Genomic DNA, 12,832 nt, shown 5'->3' on the forward strand with positions numbered 1-12,832 from the left:
AAAAAGAAGAAAGGGCCACCCACTAATAAAGAATAATAAAGGATTGCCAAGAACGCAGTTCCCTAAGTCAAAATGACTGCCTTAAGAACTTCGGGAACACTTCCATTAAGTGCTCACGATATATAACAGACTTGTGCTTACATCTTCAATTGGAAATAATAAAGTTCTCTCACTCTTCTGCTGTCCTCTCTTGTGTCTTCTCTGTATTGGCCTCTCCAGTCTCTCCGTACCCCACTTTCCTCCTTCCACCCACCGCCTCCTCTCTCCCGCTCTTCTCCTGGCTTCCACGCTCACTGACATCTTTACCTTCAGCGGATGGCAGAGTCCCTGTAAATAGCTCCAGGAGAGTTTCCTCAGGGCCTGTCCCCACCCGCCTACCTCACTCCCTGATAGCATGCCTGCAGTCTTCCTGACATCCTCATTTGCACAGGTGGCTGAATGGTGAATATTCAGAATGGTGGAAACAGTAACCAGAGTCTGGCCAATGTAACAACAGACCAGCCAGTATAGAAGTGCTAGGCAGTGGCCTACCATCAGGATACTGTGGGCAGTGCCATTTAAATCATTGGCGGAGCTATTTGGGGTGACTGGCTGACCTCTAAGAGCTGGTTATGGGAGGGGGCGGGGGGGGGGGACCCATCTGAAGGACCTCAACAGCCTGACAGCCCTCGGCACTCACCAGATGCCACTCCCGCGCTGTGAGGTTCCTGAGGTGGTTTTCGAAGAGGAAGATGGGAGGAAGGTGTTGCAGAGATCTTCCTGGGACGGGTGGCATTTCACTGGGTTCCGCACACATCTCCCTTAAAACAAGCCAGTCGGCCCTGACTGCAGCCCACGCTGCTGCTCCTTGCCAGAGAATGTGTGCAGAGAAATGGGGGTGAGCCCATTCATTGTCAACGCTGTCACTGAGGCAGCAAAGTATGAAAAAGCCCTGTTGAGTACTAACAGCGTCCGTGGCCTTCCCAGCTGCGCAGTTACTTGTCCCTGCCCATCCCCATGCGACTGGATAAAGACTTGCTCGGCAAATACATGTTTCAGGCCCCAACCACATGCACGCATTGCCCAGGGGAGCCAGAACTCCAAGTCACATTTCATAAATCTGATGGAGGGATCCCATCGACTGTTGTTACTTTTCTGTAAGGTTTTTTTGTTTTTGTTTTTGTTTTTTTTTTCTCCTGAAAGTTGTTCCCACATCCCACACAGAACCAAGCCAAATGAAAACAAACGTGACTGTTTATGTCAAGTACGGTGGGAAACAGACCACTTGCTATTTTTGGCAACACAGATAATTCAGCTCCTTTACATTAATCATTCAGACACGGCTTCAGGATGCATTAAAGCCTGTGGATGATAATTGACCCCAAAGTACTTTCTTGCAGAAAGTTTTTGGATTATCCAGACTTATTTCTGTTGCTAGAGATGGAAAGTGAATCTTCCTTGTATTGTAACGAGCATCTTGTCCTATCCATGCTAAGCAAGTTCCCATGCTCAGCTGGTGAACCTAGTCGCTGGCCGCAGGTTGAAGGGAGCAAGTGCTCTCTGCTTACTCCCAGCATACCATGGGGCAGACGATGCTTTCGTGACTGGTTTCTCTTAGTTGTTTCTATCAGGGTTGACCGAGCATTTCTAATGCAGCTATAGCTACTCCCTCTGTGCCTAAGACAGCGCTGCCTATCTTCCCCTTCTGGAACCTTCTGTGGGTGCCCTATTCGTTCCAGCCAATGCCCTCTGTGTCCTGACATGGGTCGGTGGCCATCTCCCATCCATATCTCAGACATCTTTTTGTTTACGTAGAGAATATTCACTTTTTAAAAACAGTCCTTTTAGGTACAATAAGTGAGCCGAAGAAATCCAAGTGTCTTTTTCTCCTTTGAACCTCCAACAAGGAGCAGTGTGGAGTCCCAGACACTTTCTGCCCCGTGGAGCTGGCTGCCCAGGCTGCGTCTGCTTTGCCGGGTTAGATTCTGTAACTACTGAAGGTAATTACAGTAATCTTAGTGGTTCCAAACCACTATGAACTTAAAGACACCAGACAAACGACTGCATTTATTTAAAGTCAAGTGGGGAAGAGTGCACTTTGCTCCTTTTAGTCACACTGCTTTGCTTTTTTAAATCTCGGTAAATGCAAAGTAATTCAGTTCTTTCTTCTTCCAAAGTAGGTATCACAATGGTGAGGTCAAGGTTTGAGCGGGGCCGGTGTCCTCCAGAGGCTCTAGGGAGAGCCTTCTTTCTGGACCTTCTCCTTGGTTTGTGGCCCCTTCCTGTGACCCTGACTCTTCTCTTTCCTGTTTTCACATCTAAAGACCTTTCTGACGACATGGTCCACCTGGCTAATCAAGAGTAATCTTAAACTCAGATGATTAGCTTTCTAATTCCATCTGCAACCTTAATTTCGCCTTACCGTAGAACACATTTGTAAGTTCTGGGGAGAGGGGGCATTCGAGTGTAACGTTAAAAGTTACATTAGAAGTAACACCACAGTTTTCCACATTCTGTTGCCCATGACCCAGCTAAATGGCCTTGAGCCAGTTGTAACAGCGTCCAGAAGTGGTGTCAACCAATACCTACCAGTCCCTGCCTCCAGGATTTCTGATGCCCATTCTCCCCTGGGCCTCCAGCAGGGGGTCCTGCTTTCTCTTCAGACTCGTGAGGCTGCTGTGCAGGCTGCCTCTGCACTCAGACACTGGGGTGGAAGCTGAGCCTCCCTAGATCACACCCTGTCTCTTAACTTCAGCTCCGCCCTGGAAAGCAAAAGGAGTTGTCCCTGTGGCTTAAATCACTTAGCACCTCAGCAGCCTGAACCCTCAATACAGAGTGTTGCTTTCTTTCATTTCCTCTCAGCAGCCTTAGTGAGGAGCTCTCTGAGGTACAGGATCAGGGCGTCAGGGAGGGCCTCATAATTTTAGCACATATCGCAGAGAGCCTCTGTTGGGACCCTACATGGTCTGAGGCACAGGGTTCTCACTGGGATCTCCCACAACTGACAGTTGATAGGCCAGACACCAACACCCAGTGTCCACACATGGTTCTGCCCCCTTTCATTCTCTACCTTCTCCTTCCAGAGCTCACACTCTGAACTGCATGAGCATCCACTGAAAGGAGGCCCCTTCCTTACCTGGTAATGTAGAGACATGCCTCCTAACGAAGACAGGCTACATTCTTTTGCCCCGATCCCTTCAATTTCAAGCTCCTATCCCACATATCCTAGGGGGGGGTCTAATTCCACCTCCCCTTGCTTATGTGCCTCTCCAGTGCACCACCTGTGCTTAATTCTAACCTCCAGCATGCTGGTTGTTTTCTTGTGTTCTCCTCGCCAAAACAGTCGTCAGAACCCTTCATCTCTTAAGGGTGGATTAGCCTCCTTTTAGATAACATCTCAGCAGCTCTTCTCAAGGAAGAACAAAGGCAGCTGCCCTTATGCAACATGTTTTCAGATCTGCTCTCAAGCTTTAGAGACATCAGTGTGTTATTAAGAGCTAAATCCACTCACCATCAGATGCTGTGCCCAGTGTCCTGCAAAATCCTAGAAGACCTCTCTCTCTCCTGGGGGAAACTGGGCCCTAGCACAGGGTGACTAAAGTGTGATGATGGTGTGGTTAGTTCGGTGCCTAGAACATCGTGGCAATAAAAAAGCAGATGTGGCAGAATCACCCAGGATCTGAGAGTCCCTGGAAGCGTCCTTACCTAGCAGTGGTTTTGTGATGAAGGCCCGCTGATTGTCAACCAGCACATGTCAGTACCACAGTGGTTCCCTTCCCTATGGGTTCTGTTACCTCCACAGTGAGGACAGAATTTGAGCACATGAGATCTTTCTGAGCTCTGAATTCTCACTTCAGTGCATGCTTGGTAGCGTGGAGCATATCGTATATGCCAGGCGCTCTCAGGAGATGCTTCAGGAGCTAATTGAGTTATCTTCATATGTCTCTGGAAGGGAGGAACATTGTCATTCTTTCTTCACAGAAAGAAGGCCCTGAGACACGGAGAGTGTCAGACACACAAGTACACACATTCACACAAGTGCAGGCAGAACTGGGGTTGGGACCTGGAGGCACAGAATCCAATCCTTTACCTCGGCATTACACTCAGCCTAATGAAGCTGTCGTGCTTCAAATGTGAATCTCTGATTTCAGTAACAACCACCAAAAAAAAAAAAATCTGGAACTTTCCTTTTCAAGTGTCTCAAAAAAAGAAACAACCTAGATTTGCAAATGACTCTACAGATTTCTAGTTTTTCAAACAGAATTCTAGATAAGCTGAGAGAACCATGCAACATGCTGTCATAACTTTTCACATTCTTGCAAGCTAAAATCAATCTGCCTCAGCCTTGAGTTATTATTAACATTGCCACTTTTTATTGCTGCATTAATCACAAACATACTGAGATGGATTAATGAAGTTAATTGTTTTTAGAAGCTAAACTAAATGCAAGTGCTGATGCCAGGTGACTGAGCTCTGGCACCGTGTGCTTTGCAGAGGAGTGGGCAAGCCGTTCCAGTGGCGCCTCCAGAGACGTGGTCATTTCAGATGGCACCTTGACATTCGTTGCTAGTTCTCTTTGTCTTCATGGCATAGCCCTCTTCACTCGTAGTCAGTTTGTGGGACATGTCAGCGAACTGTCACATTGAAATATTCCAGAGACGTCCTTTAGCAGAGATCATCCCTTTGCCACCGCTCTGTAGCAGAATGCCACAGCTGGGCAGCTCCGGCGATAGACATTTCTTTTTCGTGGTTCTGGAGGCTGGAAGTCCAAGATGAAGGTGTCAGACATGCCTGGTTTCTCCTGAGCCTGCTTTCCCCCCATCTCCCCTCCCCCCTCCCTATCCCTCCATCTGGGAAATGAACTCACATGACCTTTTCTCCATGCATGTGCAATCCAGTGCACAAGTTCAGTTGCATTGAAATTCACCTTCATGTTTAACTTATCTCTTTAAAGGCCCTGATGGCAAATACCATCACAGTCTTAAGACTATGGCTATTAATACTTCACCACATGTATTTGGTGACCATATGTACTTGATGGCAAATACCATCACAATCTTAAGGTTATGGATATTAATACTTCACCATATGCATTTGGTGACCATATGTACTTGATGGCAAATACCATCACAATCTTAAGGTTATGGCTATTAATACTTCACCACATGTATTTGGTAGCATAACAGCATCTTTCATCAGTATCTGGTAGATATAGGAAGGAGGAAGGAAGTCCATTCTAAAAAGCACTTGTGGGGCAGTTCTAGACTCTTCATTTTGTCAGAAATGTCCATAATTCTCAGATAGAAAGCCATAACAGACCACAGAATTTTAATCCAAGTCTCCATTTCAAGTGGGGCTGGAAGTCTTAGGTTAAAATTTTTGCCTACAAATGGTGACTCTCTTGTGTTCTTTAGTTTTGTTCAATCTGAACTCAAAGTGAGGGAAATCCCCAAGGACCAGGAACAAAGAAGGATTTGAAACTGAGTCGTGAGACTTGGGCTTTAGTGGGTGAGGTGTAGCCACCGCAGATCCCAACATAAAGCTGGATGCTCAGAGGTCTAACCCTGTGGAGGAGGAGCCTGTATGGTAGCACAGTGAGACAGCAAGAAGCTGAATTCCTTAGCCCAGGCTCCAGATGTGAATAAAGGTCTGAGAGTTTGTGGGCTCAGGAATGCTTTTAGTGAGGATTAAGTTACAATGTACGTTATATGGTGCGTGCCTTGCCTTACTAGTCTATGAGAAGATGCCTGCCAAAAGCAATGTAAGGGAGGAAAGATGAGTTTTGGCTCACAGTCTCGGGTCTTTTGAAGCCAGGCAGGCATGGCAGAGTTCATGGTGACTGGAGGGTGTGGTGAAGGCTTCCCATTTCTTGGCAGATCAAGAAACAGTGCCCAGGACTGGAACTAGGGCTGAGTTATATTCCTCAAAGCCACCTCCAGCCCCTATAGCTGTTCATATCCATCAGCTAGGTGCCATGTCTCAAAGGACCACGGTCTTGCTAAGCAGAGACGCCAGCTGGAGGCCAAGGACTCCAAACAAGGGTTCCTCTCCAAGTGAGTGGAACATGCCACATTCAAGACATGACATCTGCTGTTACCCTTCCCATGCTAAGAAGTCCATCAGAAGGATGTCAGGACCCAAACAGGAATAGTTACAGCACTCCACAGCTACTGTCTCCACCAGGGAAGACTCATGTGCTGTCTCTCCCAGGGAAGACATCATGTGATCCACAGCCATCACGCTCAAGAACAAGATCAGCAGACAGAGTAGATACACAAAGACTTCAGATGACAACGTATCAGGACAGGCAACTAACTGTATGACAGGTGTGCCTGAAACAAATACACAATTAGAAACGGGAGGAGGAAGTCCCCAACAGAGACCCGATGACGGAGACAAAGCTAATTTCTTAAAGAGCAATAAAGTTATTAAAAATCAGTTGTCTAGGTAAAAGGAAATTTCTGAGAGCATTGTTAAATAGGATCCATCCCCCCCACCAAGTAGCCTGGTGTCCCTGCATTAAAGGGCGAGACACCAAGGTTTTAGTTTCAAGCCCAAACTGGCAGATATACCATTTAAGCGCAGCCCTCTGATCTGCTGGTCCATTCTCTTGTCATCAACTCCAGGGTCCTGCTGGCCACGAGAAACCAGCATCCTTGTCTTTCCAAACCGAAGGCTGGCCATGTTTCCCAGGGAAATCAGAGTATGAGCCTGAAAAGACCTTCCCCTGCCCCTCCGTGTCCATCCCTACTGTAAACTTGCCCGTTCCTCATGACCCAGCAGGATCCATCCAAACCAGGAACGCCAGAGACAAGCTGACTGCTCCACCCCATGGGATACTGGCTGTGTTGTGGCAGAAGAGTAGGTAGCTATTTCCAGGAGCAAGGGCAGGGCTCTGTGAGTGCCACAGAAGCAGCCCGTGCCAGGGCTCTACTCTGTCCTCATTGTCAAGGCTTCTATCTTAGGACGTTCCCGTCTCTGAAGCGCCGTGCTGGCAAGTGAGTGTGATGGAAAATAATTCTATTTTAAAGAAAAGACTTTATCCTGAGCCAGAGTGGCATAAGTGTGTCTCAGGAACACAGATTTAGGTGACTGACATAACACCTATGAAAGACGTACTGAACTTTTGTAGCCACAGAAGGAAGTCATAAGTCAGTACAGTCAGCAGATGCCTTGTTGGGAGGGCCAGGTGGGTGGGTTGTCTCCAAGTAGGAAATCTTTCCTATAGGTTTCAGGTGTTACTTCATTCTTAGTTTTAGGTCTGCTAGAGGCTACAGGTCTGCTGAGCTTAGCATATACACAATGTTAGAGAGTTATCCAAGTCTTGAGAACATTAGGTTAGGTACAGAGGTTGAAAGTCAGTGGCTGTTAGTGGCTGAATGTAACTGAGGTAATTTAAACTCTCAGCCTACAAGATTCCATCTGCGCACTGTTACAATGCTGAACTCGGGCTAGATCTAATATTCTCCAGGGTCTTAAGACAGCTTGGCTTCTTCAAAGAACTTTACTCCACAATGTGGTGTAAGGCTTGGTGAGCATAGGGCTGGTACTTGCAAACCATGTCTGGAACAATGCTACTAAAAGATGATACCCAGGATTATTGGTGGGGAGTCTGCTGTCAGATACATTTGGGGAGACTTCATCACCAAGCTTCTTGATGCACATTAGCGCAGTGAAGGCTCATAAAATCTCTCCTGAACCCATTTGGGGCTAGGGAGATGGCCGAGTTGGTACCAAACTTGCTCTGAAAATCCGAGGATCTGAGTTCAGGTTCCTGGAACCCAAATAAAAGCTAGTTTGTGTCTGTAATCCCAGTGCTAGAGAGGTGGAAATCAATAGCTCCTCAGAACTCATCTGTCAAAAAAAAAAAAAAAAAAAAAGCAGGCGGAGGAAAGACAGAAAAACCCAGTGTCTGCCTCCAGCCTACACACACACACACACACACACACAGAGTAATCCACTGGGTTTTATCTGCCTGGCATTTCCCTCGCTCATTTCTTCCATCCTAGACTCTCCATCTCCACCCATCTTTCATCATGTTGCAAGGATTTCACACTTAACACTGGCCAGCTTGACTACAATTAGAAATAACAAGCGTGGGTGCACATGTGTAGAAACTAGAGGCCTTGTCCTGGTGTACGCCTGGTCATTTCTCAGTAGGGCACACAGTGTTCTTGTGGGATCCAGCTATCCCATTTCTATATACAGAGCCAAGGAAACGAACACAGAGACACAGGAAATTACATACATATTACATACATGTTAACCAGAGCTGCAGGGCTCATAACAGCCCAAACTGTCAACAACCTACATGCCCATCATCAGGTGAGTGGGTAAATCAAAGCATGGTACATCCATGCAGAGGATAGTCGTGTTGGCATTAAGAAAGAAGGAATGAAGCCCTACTGCACGGGCTGACACAGGTGAACCTTGAAAATAACGGAAAAGAGCCAATGACCAAATTTTGTGTGTTTTATGATTTCTTCTCCACCTAGATGTCCAGAATAGCAATGACTGATGATTACCAGGAGCCAGGGAGGGATGGACGGGGAAGACTGTTCGCAGGGTGGGGTGATGAAAAGCAGCCATAACAATGGTCACATTAAATATACTCAGGCTGTGTTAGACAATCTAAGCAGGTGAGCACTGTTGTACATAAAGTGTGTTTCCATAAAGCTGCTTTTAAAAAGAAAGTAGCATCTGCCAGCAGCAGCCTTCATAGCAAAGTTTTGGAAGGATTGTTCTGCATGGCTTTGTAGCCCATCACTGGCCTCTGAGATTTGCCCACTAACAGTCTCTCTGGAAAAGAACCCACCAGGAGCTGGGAAAACACCCCAGTGGGTCCTCTAAAAGCCTGGGGACTTGAGTTCAGATCCTGGCACCCACCTAAAAGCTGGGCATGATTTATGTCTGTAACCCCAGCACTAGGGAAATTCCCAGAACTTACTGGGCAGCCATGGCAATGTCACCCTGGCCAAATCACCGGTGTCTGAAGAAATAAGATCACTAGGCAGGGTTTAAGTGGCCTATGTTATGTCCACATGACATATAGAGCCTAAGGTAGCCACTTTGTCATGTGACTTATGTTCTGCTCACACTGCTATTCTTAGAAAGTACTTGAGAGGTGATCAGAAAGGAAGGCAGGAGCCTTGGGAAGTTTCTACGATACAAGAGGGCACGGAGGACTATATCATGACTGGTCTCCTCTACATCACACTACCCTCCCCTTGTTAATGATTGTTACTGTTCTTGGAGTCAGTTCAATAACTGTGGCCTCCCATCAGGCACACCAGATCCACAGGCAGATGCACCTCCACCCTGGTCACCCCACCTTTGTTTTCTTTTCAGTGAAAGCTGGTGGAATGCGGATCGTGCAGAAACACCCACACACGGGAGATGGGAAGGAAGAGAAAGACAAAGATGAGCAAGAATGGGAAAGCACCAGGTAAGAGACGGACGTCTGGTAGCTGGAGCAGACTATGCAAATGACCGTTTGGTTAAATATTAATGTCTGTTCTGTGCTTCTGGTACCTCCTGGACTCCCAGCCCCTAGCTGTGTGTTTTTCTTTCCCATCCTGAGGCAGCGTTCTGTGCTCCCAGGAGGGAGACAGTGCATCTGAAATGTACCATCTTGGCTCACCTCCCCAAGCACCCTGTGCTCTGGGTTCATCAGGGCTGCTGAGCCCAGGAGCTGAGCAGGAGCATAACCTCACCCTGTAGCACATTAGTCTGGGACTGGGGGACACACAGCTTCCACCTTTCCGGGCAGGTCACAATGCTGGAATGGGAGAAATAGATTCTTGTGCCTACTTGATGGTTCTTTGCCCAGTTCAGAGACGTGCGTAACTGCCCATCTGTGGACAAGAGCTTTCCACTAGGGCTGCAGCCTGAAACCCCCTGCAAACTCCTGTGATCACTCACACTAGCGGAATTTTAGCGTCGACAGGGGCAGGGTAGAGAACTTAAGACTTGAGAGATGCTTTGCAGGCAGATGGGTAATAAGCAAGGATCCCCCTTCAAGTGACCATGTGTGTTCTTCCGTAACATCTCTGCCCCAGCCCTCCTGGGTCCTGCATTCTGTTTGCCCCTCTCTGTCGACCACCTGTTTTCCTTGAAGGCCCTGATCTCAAAGTTTGCTTTGAGAGCTGCACCCTCATAACATTGTCAGCACAGACGCAACCGTGAACACATCCATGTGGAAGAGCATTAGTAGTACAGTTCTATGCAGACAGTATCTCCACTATAGCAAGGAGGAAAGGGAGTGGAAAGAGAATGTGGTCTGTAGCAGGAATCTTAAAAGGTCTAATAAATAAAATCAAACCTGAGGCCAGTTATTGGGGTGAATGCTGGAAGATCAGAGAGACAGAACAAGCCACAGCTTCCTCACCTCACCAGTTCCTCAGCTTGGTCTTGTTTCCTCAGACTGCAAACTTCTGAGTCCTCAACCAAATCGATCTCAGCTGAACTGTGCTGCTCCAAAGCCTGAATGCTTAACCAGCCAAATGCTTCTAGTTTCTGGTCTTCACACCTTATATACCTTTCTACTTTCTGCCGTCACTCCCTGGGATTAAAGGTGTGAGTCACCATGCCTGGCTGTTTCTAATGCGGCCTTGAACTCAGAGATCCAGAGGTATTTCTGCCTCCTGAGTGCTAGGATTAAAGGCGTGTGCTACCACTGCCTATCCTTATGTTTAATATTGTGGCCGTCAGGTTCTCTGACCCCAGATAAGTTTATTTCGGGGAACACACAATATTTCGGGGAACACAATACCACCACAGTGGTCCAGCCTCTACTCTTGAGGGATGGAAAGTTATCAGTGTGTGTAGGAGCAAAGGCAGGGTGGTCCATTTCTTTCTGACTTCCTATGAGAGGAAAGAGAACAGCTGCAGGAGGTGAACATCTTAGATAACAGGATGAGCGGTGTTGAGAGAAAGATTGCATGTGCGCGCCTTAGATTACAGCATCCTCGTCGCCTGAAAGATGAATCAGTCTCCTCCACACCTGTAGAGTTGGGAACGTTGCAGCAAGCTGATTGCAGCATTGGGTCTGCATGGATGCAAGCAAAGAGTTTCTGTTGTGCTTCCCTGAAGTCAGGTTTGCTGTGTTCTTCGTGGGTCTACTGGCTTCGGCTTGGCTCTTCCCCGGTGTGGTTTAAACCATGTGACCTAATGGGAGCATATCCCAAGTGGGGGAAATCTAAACATGAGGCTGTTGACTTGTGTTCCCAATGCAGGTCAGTCCTGGTGCCCTGGTGTAAGTTTTACTATTACCATCCTCCTTGCTTTATTGTTGGGTGACTGAACAATTATAGCATCGTTAGAAAAGACTTTTTATTACTTTTCTGTGTGTGCACACGTATGCCACAGTCCACCTGTGGAGGCCAGAGGACGACCTTCCGGAGTATTTCTCTCCTTGTACCAGGTAGATCCCAGGAATTGAACTCAGGTCATCAGGTTTGGCAGCAAGGTCCTTTATCCACTGAGCCATCTTGCTGGCCCTACTTTTGGTTCTTTTTGGGATTTGTTTTGTGTTGTTTTTGAGACAGCTCAGGCTGGCCTCAGGCTCACAATCCTGCTCCTGTCTCTTGAGTGTTGGATGTGTAGGTGTGTGCCACCACACCAACTAATCATGGCTGATTTGTGGTGTGTAAGGAACCTGCCTGTTCTGAACACACTCCATCCACCTCAATACGTGGGACTCGCGCCACTCTGTTATTTCCCTGTCTCAAAGTAGGCTATTGTCCCATTCCAGAACGCCCCCCTTAGCTCTCCAGAGAGTACACTTAGCTTCCATGGGCTCTTAGCAAGTAAGTGGCAGAGTGCAGGCAGCTGACTCCTTGTTCCTCAGGGTCAGCCTCCAGGCTGTGCTGACCAGTTCAGCTCCTGTTTGGGGATGGACACTTGCTGACTGATTCCCATCAGGTTTGACACCACCTAAAACTTAGTCTCACTGTGCTCATTATACGGATGAAGAAAGCAAGGCTTAGAGAGATGGTTCAGCACACTGATGCTTAGTCAGTCAGTGTCCTAGACAGACTTCAGCCTGAGAAGCCCAAGAGCCCCTCATCAACACAGATTGAAATCTGGATCCTTCTCTTTCTAAGATGATTTAGTTATGGAAGTCGATCCTTCTCGAATCCATAATCCTCCCTTGCTTCTGCACCTTCACTGTATCAGTTTTCAGCAAGACTCCAGTTTTAGGGCTGGCTTCACTTCATATATATATATATATATATGCCTGTTTGTTTTAAGAATATATAAAATATGTAGTCATCCTCCTGGGAATGGCATTTGGTTGCACTTTGAGCATACATAGTCTCATATGCCCAAGCTTTTACACCGGCTCTGAAAATAAGCATGCTGTCTACGTCACATGCCAGTTTCCCCCTCCAATCCACGTTTGCAAACTCCTTTTTAAACATTTCCTGGATATTTAAGACTGTTTACTGACTCATTTTTTTATGTCTTCCTCCTTCCTCTTGAAGACAAAGCAGTGATTACAGAGAAAATGAGTATTCAGAGCCCCGAGGAGGTCGTTTTGTGGCCCAAAGAATCCCACAACCTTCCCTGGCAATTATTTTCTCATATAATCTTATGCAGCCCTTACTCCCATAATCTTCAGTTTCCTGGAGATTTAAATATGTCTTATGTGGCCAGGCTGTTTTGAGATATTACATTTGAGGGGAAAGAAAGACTTTATCAAAACCATGATAATCAGAGCTGGAGAGATGGCTCAATGGTTAAGAGCAATGCCTGTGCTTGCAGAGGAACCAGGTTCGATTCCCAGCACCCATATGGAGGCTCACAACCATCTATGACTCCAGCAAGGTATCCAATGGCTCTTCTGGCCTCT

General features: G+C 47.1%; 1 protein-coding gene across 1 annotated transcript in view; it reads left to right on the forward strand.

Annotated features, from left to right (window-relative positions):
- LOC118596293 (death associated protein) overlaps positions 1-12,832 on the forward strand; it is a 53,697-nt gene that overhangs the window by 2,652 nt on the left and 38,213 nt on the right. Inside the window, exon 2 of the mRNA XM_036207099.1 lies at positions 9,328-9,424. Within this exon, the coding sequence (XP_036062992.1) occupies positions 9,328-9,424 (97 nt within the window). The remainder of the gene's footprint in view (positions 1-9,327; positions 9,425-12,832) is intronic.

This window comes from Onychomys torridus, chromosome 15 (assembly GCF_903995425.1).
Source record: "Onychomys torridus chromosome 15, mOncTor1.1, whole genome shotgun sequence".
NCBI classification, from domain to species: domain Eukaryota; kingdom Metazoa; phylum Chordata; class Mammalia; order Rodentia; family Cricetidae; genus Onychomys; species Onychomys torridus.